Source organism: Gopherus flavomarginatus, chromosome 3, assembly GCF_025201925.1.
Source record: "Gopherus flavomarginatus isolate rGopFla2 chromosome 3, rGopFla2.mat.asm, whole genome shotgun sequence".
Lineage (NCBI taxonomy): Eukaryota > Metazoa > Chordata > Testudines > Testudinidae > Gopherus > Gopherus flavomarginatus.
In genome coordinates, this window is record NC_066619.1 from 15446412 (window position 1) to 15470036 (window position 23625).

General features: G+C 45.3%; 1 protein-coding gene across 10 annotated transcripts in view; it reads left to right on the forward strand.

Moving 5' to 3' along the window:
• The window catches only part of CTIF (cap binding complex dependent translation initiation factor), a 348500-nt gene that overhangs the window by 116326 nt on the left and 208549 nt on the right, over positions 1–23625 (forward strand). For all 10 annotated transcript variants that reach the window (XR_007773256.1, XR_007773257.1, XM_050944701.1 and 7 more), the window contains 3 exons: positions 1768–1841; positions 2964–3068; positions 8576–8651. Coding sequence is in view for 8 of the 10 variants with exons in the window: in XM_050944701.1 (XP_050800658.1) it covers positions 1768–1841; positions 2964–3068; positions 8576–8651 (255 nt within the window). In the remaining 2 variants the exon portion in view is untranslated. The remainder of the gene's footprint in view (positions 1–1767; positions 1842–2963; positions 3069–8575; positions 8652–23625) is intronic.

A 23625-nucleotide genomic window follows, 5' to 3' on the forward strand; every position in this document is an offset into this window, starting at 1 on the left:
GTTAGGGCAGTACAGAGAACTCTTGCTTATGCTGATGTTACATATGTTGCAACCATTTGTGGACAAACAGAAGAGTAAAGACTCCAGAGCTGTCAAGCCAACACTTTCTCCTAGCACCATTTCACTTGGAAAAGAAAATGCAAGGAGCTCGGTTTGACTTTGTTTTCTTAAAACACTTGGGTTTCCCCCATATGTTTTCAACACAAGTGGTTTGATATATATCAGGGAGGATGAAATGTTGTGTGCTGACCTACAGCATATTTGCTTTCAAACCATTTATGTGATTAGGTTCATATCTTAGTGGGGCTGCAGTAGTCAGATGATTATTAAGTGCAAGTGTTGACAGTGAGTTTGCTATGTGCTCAAGGTAAGCAGCTTTGCTGGAGATAACAGAGGGGCTTTGCATTCCTCCGAGGTCCTTCACCCGATGCATGTTGGTGAGGAAGGTGGACAGAAACTGCACATTTATGACAGGGTAATCTGGGACTATGAAACAAAAGGATAAAGCATTCATCTCCCTTAGCCAGGAGCTTGTTGCTCAAAGGGTAATGCCTTTGGAAAGAACTAAAGAATGTTTTAGTAAACTGTAAGCTTGACGTCTTTGAATGGTTGGTGTGGGAGCTAGCTAGGCCCTGTACTTCCAAAGTCTTCAGGCTAGTCCTATCAGACCTCCCCCTCCCATCCCTCCATAATGCTAATTTTTTGTACATTATGGAGTTGGGCACCCAAGCACTTCTAGTCTGCAGTGGTGATGTATGGTAATGGCACAATTATCGTGTGAGTTACGTGGTATGGTGATATCTCATGATCTGATATTGTGTTGAGCCAGAAGAAATGGTGTTCCTGTCAGATCTCGAGCAGTAATTATCACAGCTGTAAACCTTACAGGTGTCCGGTGTCTCATCAGATAACTCCGCCTGGTGAAATGCTGTCATGTTGGTGTTTTTGTGACTCTGTAGATAAGGACAACTCTCTTGTTGTGACTGCTAAAACTGCTTCACGGTCAGCTACAAAAAGGAGCCCCTTAAAATTCAGGGATTTGATTCAGTCAGGGCCAAATCTGAGGGATGAGCTGACTGGCCAGCAAGCCTTAAACCTGGCAAACTATGTTTCCTTTGTGAAGCCAAGTCCTAACAGACCCTATAAGGCTTACAAGCTAAGGTTTAGGAAGGAGGGATATCACACCTAGACCAGAGCCAGAGCCAGAGCCCTCTCCTTATCAGGAGAAGTCTCCTGGCATTCTAAGTCAACACTTTCTCCTTTCAAGTGGCTTGTGCTGGTGAATGGGGGGACATTATGCCATCAGGGACATCATGGTGGCCAACCATCTTCTAATCATTATCCCTCCACAACACCCAGTTTCTGCCTTGTTCCCTTCAGTCCTGGATCGTTCCCAGTAGCCATTTGGCTGCTCATGGTTGAGTTGACACCAAATTCCCTGGAGTAATTGAGGCAGGTTTCGGCTCCACCTAATTTACCAACTCTTCAAATTGTGCAATGAGACTTTATATTCAAATTTTCATTGGCCCAGAGAAAACTTGTCCCTGTGAGTTATCACCTTCTTAAAACGGGTTAAAAATGGGAAAGCCTAACATGTCTCAGAAGCAATTGGGGAAATGTGAGACCCACCCAAAATGCTGTTCATTGTAGTGTCTGTATTTCACTCAGATGAAGAGTGTTGCTAATACTCAGTGGCAGAGTTATATGTTGGGTTGGGAAGTTCACTGCAACGCCTCAAGAATAACAACTCTTTCCCCTCCTTTTTAGAATGGCAACAAAGACAACTCCCTGGACATGTTGGGGACAGATATCTGGGCAGCCAATACCTTCGATTCCTTCAGGTAAGCTCATTTAAAAGCCCTTTTACAAGACAGATGGAATATGACCTCTTCTATCCCTCGCCTCAGGGCTCTTCTACAGACATGCAAGAATTGCAACTTGGAGACTGTCATGCCTCCTCCTCCCCAGTCCAGTCCTTCGTCCTAAGTGCAGATAACGTGCACCTTGTTTTTGCTGGAGTTCAAGCTAGAGGAGGTTGGTGGGATTGTTTGCACACCAAAGGTGCACTAATTGGACTAGTTTAAGGCTACATCTGTGCTACAGTTGGAGGTGCGATTGCACATTATGGAGGCATATCCCTGCCAGCTTGAATAAAAATAGCAGTGAAGACAAGGTAGCACTTGGCTGTACAATCCTTCCCAGAACCCTGGGTACATACTCGTATTCCTAGCTTGCACAGGGGTCTGTGCTCCATGCCTTCACTGCTGTGTTTAATCATGCTAGCTACCTGAGCTGCAGTAACACCTCCAGTTGCTGTGTAGACATGCCCATATCTGTCAAGGAATCTTGATACACAAAACCAAAGAGGTCTCTCAGGGACTTGGGCAAATCCAGTTGTTTGTCCCTATATCAGCAATGTGCATGTGCATTTTGCATCAGTACTTGTATCAGGAGCGCTTCAGTTTTCATTCCCGCACGTGGGCACAAAGGTTTAAATCAAGAAAATAAACTTTCCTCCCAGCTCTGTGCTCCATTCTGTTCTGTCCGTAGAGCACTGCAGGCATTGATCTCCAGAAGTAAGTGTCTTCCTTGGCACTTGTTGATCCTGCGCCCCAGGCTATGTAATCCACGTTCCAACAGGGATCTTCCAAGCAACAGATGAGGATTCCTGAGAAGGCATCTCCACTGCAAGGACCAGACTAGCTGCTGCAGCAAAAGACTGAGGGGAACTTTTCAAAAGCTAAGAGCATGTGTAGCTAAGAAGGTTTAGGTGCTGCACGTAGAGTTTTTATTTAGGGCGCTTAAGTGTAAAAGTTGGGGGTACCTGGTCAGGGACTGCTGGAAGCAAAAACAATGTCTCCAGAAACAATAACCTTTGGAAAATAAAGGGCAAGTATATATGAGATGCTTTGCACAATATGAACACGTTTAGTTAGTAGTGTGTTCTCTCTCTCCCTTCCTAGTGGTGCAACCTGGGATTTACAGCCTGAAAAGCTGGACTTCACACAGTTTCACAGGAAGCTCCGAAACATCCCCAAACACCCGCTCCCGCACATAGACAGAGAAGGGTAAGTGTCATGGTGTTGTCTTCTCTAATACTGTGTGGGTGTGTGCGTGGGTGTTTGTGCGTGCGCTTGGCTTCAGGGTGGGGAAACAGTAATGGGTCACGTAGCAGATATTAGAAATTTGAGGTGGAAGCTTGGGTCATCTCCCAGGGGGCTAGTGTGGAACTGTTCCCTCTATTAGATTTTCTATTGCTTTGACCAGGCCAGTTTCCAACAAATATGGGCAAAACGAAATCCCTTAGAGTCAAACACCCCTTAATGATGGGAAGGGCTAGAGCCCAGTTCTCTGATTTAGGTCCATCTCTGCTTTAAAAAATCCTAAGAGACATGGCTTCCACCTCTTTCTCTACCAAGACTTCCACAGTGGAACACGAAAATATTCTTCATAAATATTCCTTGCCATAATTTCACCCTATATCTCCTAGCCATAAACCTGTGTATATTATTAAACGGTCCCTCTCTACCCTTGGCATTTAACACAATCTAAATGCTTTTACACTGAGGCTGTATTCCACCATAGTTGTATAAAGCTACAAATATTTACTGGGACTGTTTTCAATCCTTCTTCATCCATCAGTCCTTGCAGTCCCTTAATCATCTTTGTTGTTCTCTTCATTCTCTGTAGTTTATCAACCTGAGCCTCCTCCACACTAAGGTGTCCAGTACTGTGAGCAGTATTCTAGGTGTAACTCACCAATGGTGTAGAAAGAAATCGTTGCCTCACTGTTCATGGCTTCTGCAAATTGAGAAATTGCCAGATCTTAATGTGAGTGGTCTCCCCTCTCCCAGCCAGTCAGTCCTGGCACCTAAACATTGAGCAGCTAAGGAGCAACGCTGGCTGTGGAAATGGAGGCCACTACATATTCTGTATGTCTAGTTATGACAAGATACCAGTCGATCCTTGATGTAACTCCGTAAAGTCTCCAGCAAATGGAAGGGTATCGTTTCTTTAGAGACAAGAATATAGTTACTCCATGGCTAAATTTGGCCTCCGGTGATGCTTACTTTTGTCTGAAGAGGGATGAAAAAGTATGTTCCTGTTTAGAAGGAATGACCGTAAGGATTACAAATGTCTTTTATCTAATGAAGTCAGCTGGCACTCATTCAATTTTTTCCATTTGCTGGAAAAAAATTCAAAGTTTCAATACATGCCATTAAACTGAATGTTTAGTTAAGCATTGTATCACAATTGGTGGTGCATCCCAAGGACAGGAGTTGGTAACTTTCCGTGTTAGATAGCTGTGTGGGAGACGAGACCCTCAAACTGTTGAGAAGCAAAGCATTGCTATCTTGCACAACTTCATGGTGCACTCAAAACATTGGCTTGGGTCTTTGTGGACTGGTGTTCTCTGGAGTTTATAAATAGCATCTTACAGAATAACTAGAATAACTTCTAAAGCATTTTTAACTGGTGATATTTTTGTCTACCTCTGTGTTTAAGAATTTTATACAAAGGTTGCTATGTAAAAATCAAATACATTGTGCTCAAGATCTCATGGCACTTTTCAGACAATCATGGCCATTAGAGGTGAAAGAGACATTTTATATTCATTGAATCATCTGCCCTGCTAATGCAGGAATTCTTTTGCACTATAGCAGATGTGTTCACCAGTTTCTAATTGAGCGATTGTGTTCTTCCTAGATACAGATTTACCTGATACAATATTATTAATTTTCTGCCTTGAATTGGCATGCAGTATTGCTGGGTGCCATTAAAAATGTGTATTGTTTCACTGCAGAGGTGGCTGGATTTCAGCCAGGCAATGATTCTGCAGTTCAGAGTTTGCTTTGGGCTTCTTTTGGATGAAAGACACTAGACATACAAGTCTTTAATTCTACCAGATAAACATTATTGAATGTTGGTTTGGGGTTTGTTTATCAGAGTCCAACTTAAATCCACAATAGCGAGGATAAAGACAAAACTCTATGCTTAATTCACCTTGTTATGCTCATTTGTTGCAGGGACAGCGAATGATCTTACTGGCTACAGTTGCTCAATACAAAAGGATGTGTCAGGAATGTCTTTGTGGGCTACCTCGGATTCATAATGTAGTTTTAAATGCAGCAGGTTTTGGTGGGTGCGGACTCTGGATGGGTTGATTGGAAATTAAAACTTTATCATAATAAACTACAACTTTAGGCCTTGATCCTGCAGTTGGATCGGTATGGGTAGATCTGTGTGTCAACGTGGAGCCCTGTTGAAAGCAGTGGGCCACCGTTCAGGTGAAAGAGGCCACCCATGTGAATCTGATTGCAGGACTGGAGCTTTATTTTTGTTTGTTGCCTTTCACACAAAATGTGTACCAAAACTCCTACTGGAACTAAAGAGTACAGCTGCCGAATTGAAATAAGAAGGGATAGCAGAAATAGGAAAGTTAAATGGACATCATCAACTTAAGTTATGCTTGGGTTTGAAAATATTTCCCAATAATTGTCAGTAATACAAGTTACAAATAACCCCTACTAGAACTGAAAGACTAGAGAACAGTTTTTGTCTCTCTTTTTGAGTTTGCATACTTTGTGCATTCAGCAGCATTTTGTTTAGTCACAGCTTCTCTCTCTATCTCCTGGATAGTTGGCTAGTTAATCAATTTTTCCTTTCCTTGTGTTGGTTTTTGTTTTTTTGTTTTCATCCAGGAACAGTGGGAAGAAAAACTTAAAGCTCACGTTCTGTTATGTCCACTGTGATCCCTAAATCCTTTTCAGAGTCACTGCTTTCCAGGATACAGTCCCGCATTCTGTTGGTACGGCCTGCACAGTTTGTTCCCGGGTGTATGACCTTGCATTTGGCTGGAAAGCATTTTGTTTGAATGGGCCCACCTTGCCATCTGATCCAAATCACTCTGTGTGACTGTGCTATCATCATCATTTACCTGCCAATCTTTGTGTCATCTGCAAGTTTTATCAGCAGTGATTTTATGTTGATTTCAGATGATTGATGAAAATATTGAATAGTGTGGGGCCTGGAACCAATTTCTGCAGAACTCCACTGCAAAAACCTTCATTTGATGATGATTCCCCATTGACAAGTGCTTTAGGAGATGTCTCAGTTAGCCAGTTCCTCATCCATTTAATGTGTGATTCATTAAATATTCTACAGTGCTATTTTTTTAATCGGAATGTCATGTGGTACTAAATCACATGCCTTACAAAAGTGTACTACATCTGCATAGTTTCCTTTTATCAATCAAACTTGTAATCTTATCAAAAAATGAAATCGGGTTTGTTTGACAAGTTCAGTTTTTTATAAAACTATGTTGACTGGCATTGATTATGTTTCCATCCTTTAGTTCTTTATTAACTGAATCCTGTGTCAGCTTTTCTATTATTTTTCCTGGAATTAAGGCTAATTTGCTTATAATGAAGTAGTTGGGTCATCCCACTTATCGTTTATGTGCACTGGCATATCACTAGAACTCTGGACTTTTCCTGGTATTCCAAGGTTTATTAAGAAATGAATATCAGTAGGCCAGAGATTTTTCTAGCCAACTCTTTTAGGATTCCTGGATGTGGTTAACCTGACCTCCTGCTTTAGAAATGTTTATCCCTAGTAGATACTGTTTAGTATCCTCCTTAGTTACCAAAGGACTGAAAAGTTGTTCATTATCTTCATGTAATATGAGTACATCATCTTGCTTCTTTCCAAATAGAGAACACTAATATTTATGGAACACTGTTGCTTCTTCTGCATTGTTAACAAGTTTACTTTACTATCTTTACCTAGTAATTGCCCTGTCCCATTGTTAGGACTTTGTTCCTGATGTTCTTAATAAACCGAAACAAAACACGTTTATTGTCCTTTGTGTTGCCATAGATTTGTCCCTGATTTCTCTTACTTCCTTTATCAACTTTCTACACTTCATAACTTTAAATTTATATTGATTGCTCTCAACTTTCCCTTTTATCCATTTGTTGTATTATCTATTTTAAACTATTTGCAGCCTTCACTTCCCCACTGAACTCAGATAGACTTTAACCCACAGTTGTCCTCTTCCTCAATTATGGAATCATAGTTTATTTTTGGCCATCTAATGAATTCTTCTTAAAGAACTCAGAATTTTCATTCACATTTGTCTAACTTTTTCCTCTCAGTTTTGCTCATAATTTTCCTCAGCTTTGGGAAATTAGCCTTTTTGAAACCCACAGTATGTATATTACTGGTAGGGACTGTCCTTTGTTTATCTTTACTAACTATAACCATATTTTAAAATCCAATAATGGAACACACCTCACTTTAGTTTTATTATACATATAAAACTTAATAAACATATGCGTCCATATAACTGGAACAAGAAGGCAGGGATGAAAATTGCCGGGCATCAAACTTATTTACACAGTATTATGTGGTCTTCCTAGGTCCAGCCTATGGGCAGGAAGGGATAACTCAGCATTGACCTGCTGAATCCAGGGTTATGAGTTCAATCATTGAGGGGGCCATTTAGGGATCTGGGGCAAAAATCTGTCAGGGGATTGGCCCTGCTTTGAGCAGGGGGTTAGATTTGATGACCTCCTGAGGACCCTTCCAACCCTAATACTCTGTGGTCCCCTATTATTGAAGCTGATGAGAGCTTTGCCATTGTATTCAGTGCGTTATACCTGCAGACAAATTAGGATGAAACGTATTTAAAAAGCCCAGACTCTGAATAAGTTCTGTGATGTAAGCTGCATGAAATGTAACTTCCTCCCACAGGAAGTGCATCCATGAGACAGTCAGTACAGAACAGGAAAACTGTGTTTTTGCTAATGTGGCAGCCACTAGAGAGGGACAGAGGCCCTCTTTCTTTCCTTCTGTGGATTGCAATTAATAAAACCCTTTCAAGTGAGTAAACAACAGTTAAATAGAATTGTTTAGATTTGGATCTGTGGGTCCAGGCTTAGGTTTTGTTTTTCTCACCACTCCTTTACCAGCATCAGTGCAACGGCTGCATTTGGGGTGTTGCGTTACGCTGGAATTGCAAACAGGAAAATATTCAGATAAATGATGATGTGTTTTGAAAAACTACATTGGCTTAGATTTCTGTAAAAGATGGACAGTTAACATTCAGGGAGAGAGAAAGGTGTTGCGTATGTGAATCTCTCATTTGTGCTCAAACTCTGCGGCTTTCCGGGCTCTTCTTTTTAACCTTCTTTCCCCTTCTGTCCTTTTTTATTTAAAAAAAAATCCTCTATAAATCTGACACTGACCTATGCTTGAACCAGGGATGAGTGCTGAGAATTAGCAGTATGCAGGGAAACATGAGGGATAAAGACAGTTGTTTTCATGCACACAGAAGCAAATAATCATTCGTGCAAACAGATCTGGGAGAGGCAGTTGTCTGTTTGGCATGGATGGTTACCTGTCTGCATGTGGATGTTTTGGAGGCAAGGGTTATTTGGCTCAGAGATCCTCCTCATTCTTTTTTTTTCCTTCCCCATGTAGAGGTAGAAAACTAAACTCGCCTTCTGTGGTGGGTGAGAAATGTTAACTTTGGTTTCACGTGCTCTTTTTCTTGTTGTTGTTCCTGGCTCAGGCTTGGAAAAGCGAAGCACGAGGATGGAGACGGAATCAACCTGAATGACATAGAGAAAGTCCTTCCCGTCTGGCAGGTATGTTTTGGTGGCACCATATTGCTGATATATTGCTGGTTCCCATTTGTTTGTATTGCTGATGAAGATGGCCCCTTCTCTTGCGCTGTACCCCACATGGTTAGAGATCTAGCCCGCTGTGTAAAATAAAGTCCTGTGGTCAGCTAGCTGTGGTGCTTGTGTAATCCACAAGAGAGGAGTGTGGGTTTTTGTCTGCGTTTGGGGGCTGTTTCTTTGAGTCTGCTGTCACTTCCAGCTAAGGAACACAGGCCTATATTCACAGAAGCCCTTAGGTACCTAAACCCCAGATTTAGGCACCTATGTCTCAGTTTTAAACTCCACTTATTTACAGAACTCCCGCTGAACCTGTAGGTGCGTAAACTCAGTCAGCACCTTGCTTTTTGCAGTAAAAAGCTCCTTAAGCACCTGTTTCTTCCTCTGGGCATGCACACTGCTGCCTCGTTCTAGGGGTCCGGATGCATGTCTCCTGCCCAAGCACCAGAGCAAGTCACGAGCCAGGGAAAGACAAGCATTCAGCTTCCTAACTCTCATGCAGGACTTGATTCAGTAGCATGCTCAGAGGCCACCTACTGGATTGGGTCTCCATAAGGGAGTTTACAGAAAAAGGCTGGGGAGAGAGGAGGAGAGTCTCCCTTATAATGTTTAGCCCAGTGGTTAAGGTACTCTGCTGAGGTGTGGAAGACCTCCCCCCCCAGTTCAGGTCTCCCCTCACCTGAGGCGGAGAAGGGATTTAAACGGGGATCAGCCGCCGCTCAGATGTGCCACCTCTCAGATGGGCTCTGGGATATTCTGGTGTGGGGCTCCCTCAGTCTCTCCTGTTGAAACTGTTGCAATGTGGATAAATAAGTAGAGAGCCATTTGGGCCAGAGGGGGAGAGTGTGCACAGGCAGAAGAATCACTCTGTAGCCTAGTGGTTAGAGCACTCACCCAGGAGATAGATGAGAGACCCAGGGTCCAGTCCCCTTGCTCCAGTGACTCTTTTTACTTAGTTATCCACAGTGGAACCGCTTCAGCAGGAGAGACTGCGGGGAACCTGCTCCCAGCTTTATGCCTTAGGGTCTAACTCCAAAGAGGGTCCCCAGTTGTGGGTGGCTAGCGGAGATAGGCACCTAGCTCAGCAGGAAGTCTGGGGCTTAGCACCCCCACCCCCTTGTTAGTATCTTCCATTGGCTACTTTAGGCAGCTCCCTGCCAGTATGTTGGCTTTTATGAATCACATTGTGAGGCACCTCTCTCCCCATTCATTGTATAGGGAGCTTAGGCGCCTAACTCAGGCTGCGTGAATTACAGTGTGTTCCTGTGATTTTTCTAGGCACCTAAAAGTGATGGCGTTGTCTTGCCCAGCGTCACATCTAAATCCCTTTGTGAATCTAGACCAGGGGTCGGCAACCTTTCAGAAGTGGTGTGCCAAGTCTTCATTTATTCCCTCTAATTTAAGGTTTCGTGTGCCAGTAATACATTTTAACCTTTTTAGAAGGCCTATTTCTGTAAGTCTATAATATATAATTAAACTATTGTTATGTAAAGTAAATAAGGTTTCAAAATGTTTAAGAAGCTTCATTTAAAATTAAATTAAAATACAGAGTTCCCTGGACCGGTGGCCAGGACCCGGGCAGTGTGAGTGCCACTGAAAATCAGCTTGTGTGCCGCCTTAGGCACCCGTGCCATAAGTTGCCTACCCCTGATCTAGACCGTAGTCTTTTAGTTCAAGTAGCATGACCTCATGCTTGTCACTCTGAAAGGCCCCAGTTCAAGTCCTGCTGTTAGCCTAAGTGAGGTCTCTGTGTCACGTGAAATACTCAGTGAAGCATTTATATATGGATTATTATCTTGAAAAAAGTTCTCCAGCCCTTTCCTTTGCGGGATCCATTCTCCTCAGACAGACATCTTTCCACTAGAATAGTTACGGCTCAACTGTCCTTGTCATTCTGGTACAGCGGCCTTTGTGGTAAGTGGGGAGAAACTTTCAGGTTAATAATTCCTGTTGAGTTTGCCTGCTGGTCAGTCTCAATTACACTTCACTTGCTAGTGTCCCAAACTCGAAAGGAGCAGAGCCCCTGCAGTTCCTGTTAGACTCAGTGAAAGCTGAATATGTTTGGTTCTTCTTTGGGTCAGATCACATCTGAGACTTGAGAATCACCCTCTTCCTTGCCTCCAGAACTGAAAAATTAGAATGTCGTGCGTGTGATGAGGTGGGCGATCCTCCGTTCTCAGCTACCGAGTAAAAAGTACTCCAGTATCTTGAAGGACTTCCTAAACTCTGCCAATGTTTAAACCTCTTTTTCCAGAGAGTTGGGCTTTTTTCACACCTGATGTGCCCACTACAAAGTCATTGCCTTTGAATACTATGGCCCTAATTGTCCTCTCATGCTGTTCTTACACCTGTTTAAATCCATTGATTTTAATGAGTTAATCCTGATTTATACCAGTGTCAGAGGAGAATCAGTCCCTGTATGTTATATTGAGCCTTACTTTGAGACATGACCTTTGCCACTTGTTACTCGGGAACTTGAATTGTTGTTCAGTCAAAGACCCATCAAAAAGACCTTGTGTAAGTGTTTTAATTTGGTGTATCAATTTTGCCTGTAGGCAGATTAGTAGAATATTCGATGTGTTTTTCAAAGACTTGCTTATATGTGCATGTATTGTCACCTATGCATATGGAAGCTAAGAGCTGTGCACTTACTGCTATGGATTTATTGCATGCACTATTGACAAGTGAAATACTTACTGGCAGCTGGTGTAAGCCTGATCGATCATTGTTAACTGGATTTGAATGTAATCATGCAGTGCTGGCAATGACTGATCTGCTGTTTATCGCTCTCTGGTTTTCAATGAACCTTAGGAATACAGTGCTAGATTCACAAAGATTCTTCGGCACCTAAACCCCAGATTTAGGCACCTAGTGGCAGAGGGGGGGAATTGAGCCTGGGTCCTCCACATCGCAGCTGAGTGCTCTAAACACTGAACTAAGCCCACGTCCAGACTAACCTGCGGCATCGGCGGGTTAAAATCGATTGCTCGGGGATCGATATATCGCGTCTAGTCTGGACGCGATGTATCGATCCCCGAGTGCGCTTACATCGATTCCGGAACTCCATCAACCCGAACAGAGTTCCAGAATCGACACGGAGAGCCGCGGACATCGATGCCACGCCGTCCAGAAGGGTGAGTACCTCGATTTTAGAAATTCGACTTCAGCTACGTTATTCACGTAGCTGAAGTTGCGTATCTAAAATCGATTTTAATACCCTAGTCTGGACGTGGCCTAAAAGTTACAAGGTGGATGGCACCGCCACCTCAACCTCCTCCTTTCCCACAAGCAGGGGTTCCTGTTTGTGAATTGCTAGCAGAGAGAGGAGCCTCCTTGCTGCCTGGACATAGGCTCCTAACTCCATGAGAGGTGCAGGATTTAGCGCACACCCCTCTTGTTGGTGTCTCCCACTGCCTAGCTTTGGCAGCTCTCTGCCAAGTGTGCTGGCTTTGTGGATTGAGTTCTGAGACGCCTGTCTCTCCCCGTTCATTATATAGGTAGCCTAGATGCCGAGGGCGAGCTCTGGTTCTGTGAATTACAGTGTTGTTCCTGTGATTTTTTTTCTAGCTGCCTAAAAGCTAGACAGTGTGCCACGGCCACGTCCAGACTAGGGTATTATAATCAATTTTAGATACGCAACTTCAGCTATGTGAATAACGTAGCTGAAGTCGAATTTCTAAAATCGAGGTACTCACCCGTCTGGACGGCGCGGCATCGATGTCCGCGGCTCTCCCTGTCGATTCTGGAACTCCGTTCGGGTTGATGGAGTTCCGGAATCGATGTAAGCGCGCTCGGGGATCGATACATCGCGTCCAGACTAGACGCAATATATCGATCCCCGAGCAATCGATTTTAACCCGCCGATGCCGCGGGTTAGTCTGGACGTGAGTGTTACAGTGCCCAAGTGCCTTTGCAAATCTAGCCCCATAGTGCATAAGCATGTTAGAAAAAGCATTGGTGTGAGTGTAGGAAAACCGCTCAGGAAGGTATAAGCTTTTTAAAATCTTGTGGGTGGCTTGTTGATAAGCACCTTATAACTGGCCAGTTACTGCTTCCAGTTCATCTGCCAGGACCTGTGTGTTAACAGTTCCCTGTGTGGTGGGGAGAAAACCTGCGTGGGTAGAGAGCTGCACTGAATGTACTAATAGGTCTCCTCTGTGGTTCTATGATGCATTAAATTTTAAGTGGCTAAGAATTCTGAGCTCTTTCTCAGCCTTGAAAGTATTAATCAGGCATGCCAAGTGGAGGCGAAAGGAGGCCCTTTCTCCCTCCTAGGTGCCTCATAAATTTTGATTTGCTTTTATGTCAAATCCCTGTTTCCAAACACAGCCACGTTTTGAGGGAATTCACACTTCAAACTGAGATTGGTATCTGACAGTTGCAGTGGCCTTTGCAATGGAATGTGAGATCTGAACACGCTGAATCTTTTGGGATATTCAAGACTTGATAAGTTTTGCTGGTAGAACCCATCTCTAGTTTATGCAGAAGATATCACAAGAGACATCTGCGGTTTTTTTGGCAATATCAATATTGTAGGCTAAGTGAACAGAACAAAGATGAACTGAAAAAAAGTCTGCATTCACAGCTTTCCTGGGTAGTATTCCTTTCCTTTTCCCACTTTCCCAGCCTTTTGTTCTGAAATGGAAATATTTATACCACACCCCACTGGGAAGAGTAGGCAAGATTAAGGTTTAAGAGTGATGGTGCATTCTGCCATCTTGTGGACATTTGTATTAGGACATCACCAAAGCAAGTGGTGATGTTTAAAATTTGTTAACAGCCCAGATAGATTTAAGTTTTTTAGGATTTTTTCCCATCTTTTTTCAAGCTGATCTGTTGCTTTTGGTAACAAACCGCCTTTGTTTTGAAAGAGTGTGCAATAATGGATGTAGTAAGTAAAAGAATGAGGTTAAGCACATTCGGGTAGAAGGAGTGTTCCTTTTCATTTGTACAGTGGCTAGCACATTGGAGAGACTACTGGAAACACATAACGACAGGATATGCCTTGTATTGCCAAAATGTGATGGCTTATGGGTAATACTCAATTTGTGATGACAAAGGTAGAAGTCAATGGGATGTGGGCACCTAAGTCACTTAAACTCTTTTGAAAACTTTCCACAGATAGACTGCTGCAAATAGTCTTTGGTGTGGGAGGGGATATGTTTTGAAGGTAAATAAATATTTTCTGTTTATACGACCCACTTTGTTATTGCAGGGCTTTTTGGTGCTGTGTTTGCTCAGATGCAGTGTCGGGTTTTTGTCATCCTCTTAGTTTTTACCTGGCTTGTCAGCTGCTTTGACAGAGGCACGGAAGACCAAAAGACTTGCCTGACATTGAAATATCATGGATGTGTGTCTCAGAATTGGGGGAGGGCATGCAGCATGTGCAGTGCTTTCACGGCCATTGGCACATGCGTGGGGAGTCTGGTGGGCTTGGAAATGGTTATCGCTGAACGCAGTGATCTCAGCTGATTGAATTCTGCAGATGGCAAAACCCTGACAAGCTGTAAATTAACCAAACGAAAACCAACCTGATGCACAAGAGCCATATTTTGCAGGTCTCCATGTGTAGCTCTCCCCTCCGGGTAGATGCAGTTCCACCAGCAGAGCTTTGGCCACCTTCTCAAGAAAAACAATTTATTGCAGTATTTTATTTCATAAAGAACAAGAATGGCACAATCCCTCTAATTTAACAGTAATACAATCTTTCAAAGCTTGTTTTATAGCATTTAAAATGTGTTGGGTTTTTTTTTTTTGTTGACCACTTAGTTCACAGCAGGGCCGTAGGAAGCCATTTGTTTTAGTGGGTTCTGGAATATCTGGCGTAAACCTCGCCGTGGTTTCCTGGACCTTTCACAAGCGTTGCCCCCATGTTGGTAACTTTCCTGACCCAATTCTCTCCCAATTTTGAAATATTGGTGACCGACCAATTAAGGCTTTGTCTCCAAGGAGTTCCAACAGTTGGTGACTAAATACAAAAGTGACGTGTAAATAGGATAGAATGATTTTATGCCTATTTCACAGATGTGGAAACTGAGTCACCGAGGTTAGGTGACTTAGTTCAAGGTCACAGAGAGTGAATTGCAGACCCGAGACTAGATCCCAGGAGTTCCCAATTCCCCTGGGCTAGTCACCTGTCTCTCTGACTCACAAATCAGAGTTACAAACAGTGTGAGAGAAGAAGCGACATGAGTAGTGATAAGAAATAAAACTATGTAATCTTCCAGAGGGGACCAGAGGAGTGAGGTTCGAAAGAAGTTCTCACATTCTTAGAATGCAGAGTTGTCTGTATATCAGTTTACATTGCATTCCTTAGACAGGCGCAAACAAGCCTTTTTGTAAATCGTTAGCTTATATATTGTATCACTGTGACAGGTTGTGCTGTTGTATTGTCTGTTAAAAACAATGAACATTTTCTTTCCAGTAGAGGGCGCAGCATTGCAAACACTAGGGGTCTGATTTTTCACTGCCTTGCACCGGAAGTTTGTCTATGGGCTTGGCTATGCTGGAGAGTTGCAGCACTGGTGGTGGCTTTACAGTGCTGCAACTTACTCACCGCCCACACTTGCAAGGCACATACAGCGCTGTATCTCCCTGGCTACAATGCTGCATGTACTCCACCTCGGCCTGGGGAATAACGACTACAGCGCTGGTGATGCAGCGCTGCTCCGCCAGTGTGGCCACCAAAAGTGCTGTTATTGGCCTCCAGAGGTATTCGGAGGTATCCCAGAATGCCTGTTCAGCCACTCTGCTCATCAGTTTGAACTCTACTGCCCCTACCTCAGGTGACCTGCCCTTTAAATGCCCCGGGAATTTTAAAAATCCTCTTCCTGTTTGCTCAGCCAGGTGTGCAGTGCAATCAGTGAATCTTTCCAGGTGACCATGCCTCCACGTGCCAAACAAGCCCCAGCATGGAGCAATGGTGAGTTGCTGGACCTCATCAGTGTTTGGGGTGAGGAAGCTGTGCAGTCCCAGCTGTAGGAATTACTATACCTATGAGCAGATATTATTATTATTATTAGAGTTGGAAGGGACCTCAAGAGGTCATCTAGTCCAACCCCCTGCTCAAAGCAGGACAATTCCTCAAATGGCCCCCTCAAGGATTGAACTCACAACCCTGGGTTTAGCAGTCCAATGCTCAAACCACTGAGCTATCCCTGGAAAGGGGCCATGACCGGGACGCACTGCAGTGCAGGGTTAAAGTAAAGGAGCTGCGGAGTGCCTACTGCAAAGCCCGTGAGGGAAACCGCCACTCCCGCGCTGCCCCCACGACCTGCCGTTTTTACAAAGAGCTGGACGCAATACGCCAATCCGAGGACCACGATGGACACTTCAGAGCAGGGGGGGAGGAGGAAACCGAGAGTGAGGGTACTGGGGTGGGGGGAGACACCCCGGAGTCCCAGGAGGCATGCAGCCAGGAGCTCTTCTCAAGCCAGGAGGAAGGCAGCCAGTCGCAGCAGCCAGTACTTGGTGAAGGACAAGCAGAAAAGCAGGTTCCCGGTAAGCGGCTTTTATTTTCAGGATGGAAATGTTTCGGGAGAGGAGGGGGGTTATGGCTGCATGCATGCATGCCTGCCTAGATGTGGAATAGCCCATTGATGTGTTCTATAACGTCGTGGTAATCGGCCTCGGTAATCTCTTCAAAAGTTTCAGTCAGAGCGTGGGCAATGTGCTTGCGCAAGTTTATAGGGAGAGCCACTGTGGTCCTTGTCCCAGTCAGGCTAATGCGTCCGCGCCACTGTGCCGCGAGGGGTGGGGGGACCATTGCTGCACATAGGCAAGCTGCATAGGGGCCAGGGCAGAATCAACATTGCTGTAGAAGACCCTCCCGCTCTTCCCAGGTGACCCGCAGCAGCGAGATATCTTCCAGGATCAACTCCTGTGGAAAATGTTGGCAGAGTTTAGAAACCCCAGTACAACCCTGAAGCAATCAGTCCCCCTTACTCACCATTTCGGAGCTCCTGTGGATTATGTGAGCTCTCTTTAGTATGGGAAAATTATGCTAAAGTGAAGACTGTAAACTCCTTCACTGTGTGGGAATAACTGTCTGAGATATAAACAATGCTGCCTCTGTTCACTGTTGCCTTTTTTGCCTTTCCACAAGCAACCTTGAGTTCTCGGCTGCCCGTGTTATCAACAGCTCAAAGACTCCAAAACCTCCGGAAGACGCCACGAAAAAGCAAAGACGACCTGCTGCAAACAGTTATGGATCACTGTGCCAGAGAGAATCAAAAAGTGCAGGACTGCAGGGAAAGGGAAAGCAGGATCCGCCAGAGAAATGCAGCAGTCAGGAAGAAAAGCACAAAGCAGCTGATAAGCATCCTAGCGTGCCAAGCAGACTCTATCCAGGCGCTCGTAGCCATGCAGGCAGAGCACTACCGCGCTGTCCCGCCCCCGTCCCAGAGCTCTTTCCCTTGTGCCCCAATGTCAGCTCCAAACCCCTTTCCCCAGCATCCAGGTTCTTACCACCACCAGCTGCCTCCAACACCTGTACATTCACCAACCAGCCCTGAGAACTACGACCATTACCCTCTGCACTCAACCCCCATCATCATGCAGTATAGGCATCCTGAAGTGCAGCAGTCATTGCACAGCACTCCAGACAGGACATATTCAAACCTATGACAGTACAGTTCCCCACCACATCTGCCTGCCCTTTTAGGTTCCCAAAATGTTGTGTGTCTGTCAATAAAGTTATTTTCTTTTCAATAAATGAATTCTTGGCTTTGAAAACAGTCTTTATTATTGCAGAAAGTCAAAGATATCTTAGCCCAGGAAAGAAACAGGCACTGCAAATCAGCTTAGGAAAAACAGATTCCTACTAACATTGTAACCACTGCACTTCACTCCTGTGCAAGGCATCAAACATTACTGTTGGTTTTCAGCCTCAGATTCCTCCCTCAAGGCATCCCTAATCCTTGAAGCCCTGTACTGGGCCTCTCTGGTAGCCCTCCTCTCTGGCTGTGCAAATTCAGCCTCCAGGCGTTGAACCTCGGAGGTCCATGCCTGACTGAATGTTTCACCCTTCCCTTCACAAATATTATGGAGAGTACAGCACACGGATATAACCGCAGGGATGCTGCTTTCCCCCAAGTCTAGCTTCCCATACAGAGATCGCCAGCGCCCTTTTAAACGGCCAAAAGCACATTCCACAGTCATTTGGCACTGGCTCAGCCTGTAGTTGAACCAGTCCTTGCTCCTGTCAAGCTTCCCTGTATACGGTTTCATGAGCCAAGGCAATAACGGATAAGCAGGGTCTTCAAGGATCACAATGGGCATTTCAACATACCCTACTGTGATCTTCCGGTCTGGGAAAAAAGTCCCTGCCTGCAGCTTCCTGAACAGGCCAGTGTTGCGAAAGATGCATGCATCATGCACCTTTCCAGGCCAGCCTGTGTTATTGTCAATGAAATGCCCATGGTGATCCACAAGTGCCTGGAGAACCATAGAGAAATACCCCTTCCGATTAACGTACTCGGATGCTAGGTGGGGTAGTGCCAGAATAGGAATATGCGTCCCATCTATCGCCCCTCCACAGTTAGGGAAACCCATTTGTGCAAAGCCATCCACAATGTCCTGCACATTCCCCAGAGTCACGGTTCTTCTTAGCAGGATGCGATTAATGGCCCTGCAAACTTGCATCAACACGATTCCAACCGTCGACTTTCCCACTCCAAACTGGTTCCCGACCGATCGGTAGCTGTCTTGAGTTGCCAGCTTCCTGATTGTGATAGCCACCCGCTTCTCCACCGGCAGGGCAGCTCTCAAACTTGTGTCCTTGCGCCACAGGGTGGGGGCGAGCTCCTCACACAGTGCCATGAAAGTGGCTTTTCTCATCTGAAAGTTCTGCAGCCACTGCTCATCATCCCAGACTTCCATGACGATGTGATCCCACCACTCAGTGCTTGTTTCCCAAGCCCAAAAGCGGCGTTCCACCATGCTGAGCATTTCCGTGAATGCCAGAAGCAATTTCGTGTCGTATGCATCAGGCGACTCGCTATCATTGTCGGACTCCTCATCACTTTGGATCTTAAGGAATAGCTCAACTGCCAAACGTGATGTGCTGGCAAGACTCGTCGGCATACTCCTCAGCAGTTCGGGCTCCATTTCCCACAGAAATTGCGCTGCACAGAAACCGTTGAGAGAGTCAAGATGGCGCCAAATGTGGACGGAAAAACAGGGATTGTTGGGATGTGAAGCGATGCATCACGGGGCGTTGGGACAGGAAGCAGAATGACCCGCACTCTCTGCCCCCGTCCCACAACCCACGGCTCCAAAATGGGACGAGGTGCTCTGTGGGATAGCTGCCCACAATGCACCACTTCCAACACCGCTGCAAATGCTGCAAATATGGCCACACTGCAGCGCTGGTAGCTGTCAGTGTGGCCACACTCCAGCGCTTTTCCTACACAGCTGTACGAAGACAGCTGCAACTCCCAGCGCTGCAAACCTGCAAGTGTAGCCAAGCCCTATGTGTAGATAACTACACAATGTGGAAGGCAGTGAAGGAGCTGGCCTGAGAATTTTTGTAGCTTAAAAAGAGTAGCTCAAGCTGCACACAGCAGTTATCTTGGAGAAGGACAAACTTCAAAAGGGATAGGTTCTCTTGGGCATCTGAGAGCTTAACTGAGCATTAATTATGCCTGCTCCAAAGGACCTGTGTCTTGTTGAAATGAAGCTTTTAAAAAACTTTCAGGGACTGCGATGGGTACTGTCCCCTGGTGAGGAAGGAGTCCTAGCCTCAGCTAGGCATCTGGAGCTGGGGTGGGGAGCAGAAGAGGAGGGGATGATTTGGAGAAATCTAAGCTGAATCCTGCTCCTGCTGAAGAATTTGGGAGTTTTGCAGATGACTTCAGTGTGGCAGGAGCAGGCCTGAACTATCACGGCATTTTAAAGGGACAGCATTTCAAATAGCAATGAGCAGCTATGTATCTTCCTGGCGTGTATACTTTAAAATGGAGTTTGTGCTGGTGAAAAAGATACTGTATAATAGTACGATGCATCCTCAAAGTAGTGTATAGTTCCAATAATTGGAACACCCGGGTGAAGTATTATCGCCTGCTTTGCAATGTGGAAACTGAGTACAAAGAGGTTAGGTGATTCTCTAATCTCATGCAAGTTAGTGGCAGAGCTGGGATCAGATCAGAGGAGTTTTTGGCTCTCCTTACTGCACACAGTCCCTTTGTTTCCAAATTGAAATGTAGCAAAGCATGGCTCTCCAGTTCCAGCATAGATGTGCCATGACAATTTTTTTTGCTGCCATTAGATGGCAGTGGGTTTTTAGCTATTTCATTGTGTGTGCAGCATATGTTTGTACATACATGTTCTAGAGATTAGTGATGCAGACTCGCACAGCTGCTCACAATGTCAAAATAATTCTGCAAGAAGCACATTTCTTTCCGTTCCCCTATTTAAAGAAATGGGAAACTGCACTGTCCTTTGTGGTTTAGGCAATGGGGCCTTTAAAGAATCTGTCTCTGCTCAGTCATGAAGCAAAGATCCTCCCACCTAAATTTAGTATCCAGAAGCTCCACTCCAGGTGGCAAATCACCTGTCTCTGTTAATAGAACTTTGATGATTCTGAGTCACTGGAGGGAAAGACCAGCACTCGTATATGTCTTCAAAACATCCTGTTTCATATATATGTGTGTGTGTGTGTGCACGTAGGGAATGGTCTCGATAATACTTGGCCCTGCCATGAGTGCTGGGGACTGGACTAGACGACCTCTCAAGGTCCCTTCCAGTCCTATGTTTCTGTGATTCTATGTGCAGATACATAGATAGGTGTGCTTTTGTCTAGCCTCAGTGAAGGTTTTCCCCATCCCAAAAATTACAAAACAATCTCTGAAACTTGATCCTGCCTCTTGACCTTCCCTTTTTGTATGGCAGGAGAGCAGCTAACAAGCTGGCAGCTTAGAAAGCATGTTGTCACTACAGTGCTACATGTTCTTCCTGATAGTTGTCACGCTGTCTGGAGTGGCTCGTGACTGTGAGTGCCTACCTCAGAGCAGACACCCCAAACTGCTGGTGTGTTCTTTAGATTTCACCAAGCTGGTGACAAATATGAACTGCTGGATCACTGTAACAGTCTGACCCTGGACTCACAGACCTTTCTCTTAGACTCTCCAGTCTGTCTTGCTACCCAGGCAAGTTGGACTTAGTGATAAATGGTCACTTACACCAAAAGTCACAACATATTCAGGTTGGTTCCAGTCCCAAGAGACAGTTGCTTGCCCCAGATCAATTGGTACCCTGTTCTTACCCCAAAAACAATGCCTGTGGCCAATCCTGTAATAAACTATCTAAAGGTTTATTAACTAGGAAAAAGAAATGAGTTATTAACAGGTTAAAACAGGCAAACAGGCGCACATAAATTAGTTGTAATCTAAGGCCATGTCTACATCTAAAATTTTGCAGCGCTGGTTGTTCCAGCTGTATTAGTACAGCTGTATAGGGCCAGCGCTGCAGAGTGGCCACACTTACAGCAACCAGCGCTGCAAGTGGTGTTAGATGTGGCCACACTGCAGCGCTGTTGGGCGGCTTCAAGGGGTTTTGGGGAAGGCGAGAGCAAACCGGGGAAGGAGACCAGCTTCGCCGCGGTTTGCTCTCGCGTTCCCCGAACCACCCTGCAAACCGCAGGGAAGGAGACCTGCTTGCTCGGGGGTTCGGCGAACGCGAGAGCAAACCGGGGAAGGAGACCAGCTTCGCTGCGGTTTGCTCTCGCGTTCCGCGAACCACCGTGCAAACCGCAGGGAAGGAGACCTGCTTGTTCGGGGAACGCGAGAGCAAACCGCGGCGAAGCTGGTCTCCTTTCCCGGTTTGCTCTCGCGTTCCCGGAACCACCCAGCAAACCGCAGGGAAGGAGACCTGCTTGCTCGGGGTTCGGGGAACGAGAGAGCAAACCGCGGCGAAGCTGGTCTCCTTTCCCGGTTTGCTCTCGCGTTCCCGGAACCACCCAGCAAACCTCAGGGAAGGAGACCTGCTTGCTCGGGGTTCGGGGAACGCGAGAGCAAACCGGGGAAGGAGACCAGCTTGATTACCAGAGGCTTCCTCAGGTATGCTGGGATACCTGCTTATTCCACGGAGGTCAAGAAAAGCGCTGGTAAGTGACTATACTTGATTACCAGCGCTGGATCACCAGCGCTGGATCCTCTACACCCGAGACAAAACGGGAGTACGGCCAGCGCTGCAAACAGGGAGTTGCAGCGCTGGTGGTGCCCTGCAGATGTGTACACCTCCTAAGTTGCAGCGCTGTAACTCCCTCACCAGCGCTGCAACTTTCTGATGTAGACAAGCCCTCAATCCTGAGTGACAGAGCTGTAGTGATCTGTCAATTCAAAATGTCTTTCAGGCAGACCCAGAGGTAATCCCTGGGGATCCCTCGCTTCAGTTTAGTATATCTGGTCCTATGAGAGTTCAAACAGCAACAAGATGACAATTTTTCCTGTGTCTTTGTTTTTGTTTCTTTCATTCAGCCTCCAACTCCATAGGATGAGCTTCCTTGCACGTAGTATTTCCAATAGGGCCATTCACCAATCCTTTGCATTGTAATGTTTCTTGATAGCTCATGTGATTTTGATAGTTCTTCTGGATGGGTGGGGTGAAACACCCTTCCCATCTGTGCAGAGGCGGCTCCAGGCACCAGCACACTAAGCACATGCCTGGGACGGCATGCCACAGGGGGCGCTCTGCTGGTCGCTGCGAGAAAGCCTTTATAGAATGGCTTGAAGAATCGAGGTAGTTACCGCTGGCATCTTGAATGTTCGCTGGCCTAAGGTTTGTTGAACTCCCTCCCATCTACAGACCTTCCCCAAAGCATCCACATGCACCTTTAAATCTCCAGTGAATAGTTAGTTGTTTTATGTTCTAAGAAGTACAGTACTTCACATGTCGCAGTAGATATGTGGCATTCTTGAAAGTGTGTTTTGCTTTGCTTTATAATGTGTGGTAAACGTTGAGTATAAGAGTGGATTTGATGTGATCTGGCTCAGTGTCTAAGAATGACTCATCAGTGTGTGCGTCTGAACTGCCCTGTGGGTTACACCTCACTCTTCTCCCTCTGTTTATCATTGTCCATCCTGTTTGGAAGGATTAAAAACAAACAAAAAAACCATAGCTGATGCTGGGTTTTCAATAGCAACTGACCTTTTGATTAGTGGAACTGATTGGACTCTCTTCTCCAATACCTATTTGATGTATAGTTGCTGTTTCAATTACTAGTCCATGTGTGTATTCTACTGTGGGGTACACATGCACCTGAGGCTGGAATATTTTTGCAAGCAGCGTCCACTGGTTCACACCTGTACCCCTGCTCTCCTTGCACACCACAAAGAGGGTACAAATGATGTCATGGACCAACTGTCTTTCTGGTTCCTTCTTACCGCAGCATGGCCCAAGTAGGACTCTCCAGTATTCAGAGTTTCTCCTTTCTCTTCAGCTCAATCCTTGTTTTCAAACCTATAAATATTTCTAAGTTTGTTAGGTTTCATAGAATCATAGACTATATGGGTTGGAAGAGACCTCAGGAGGTCATCTAGTCCAGTCCCCTGCTCAAAACAGGACCAACACCAACTACATCATCCCTGCCAGGGCTTTATCAAGCTGGGCCTTAAAAACCTCTAAGGATGGAGATTCCACCACCTCCCTAGGTAACCCATTCCAGTGCTTGACCACCTTCCTAGTCAAATGGTGTTTCCTAATATCCAACCTAGACCTCCCCAACTGCAAATTGAGACCTTGTTTATCTTTAGTTCTATTAGTATTGCTAGTGGATAGTGACAATAGGGTAAGTCACTTCCCTTTTCTGACTCATGTCCCTTTTCGGAAGTTGTCTTGAATATTATGAGGGTTGTCTCACTTCGATGCAGACAGTTAATGTTACAGCTGTCATTCAACTTCCTAACTGGGTAAGGAACTATAGCGTAGTTGTGCAAGAAGAGGG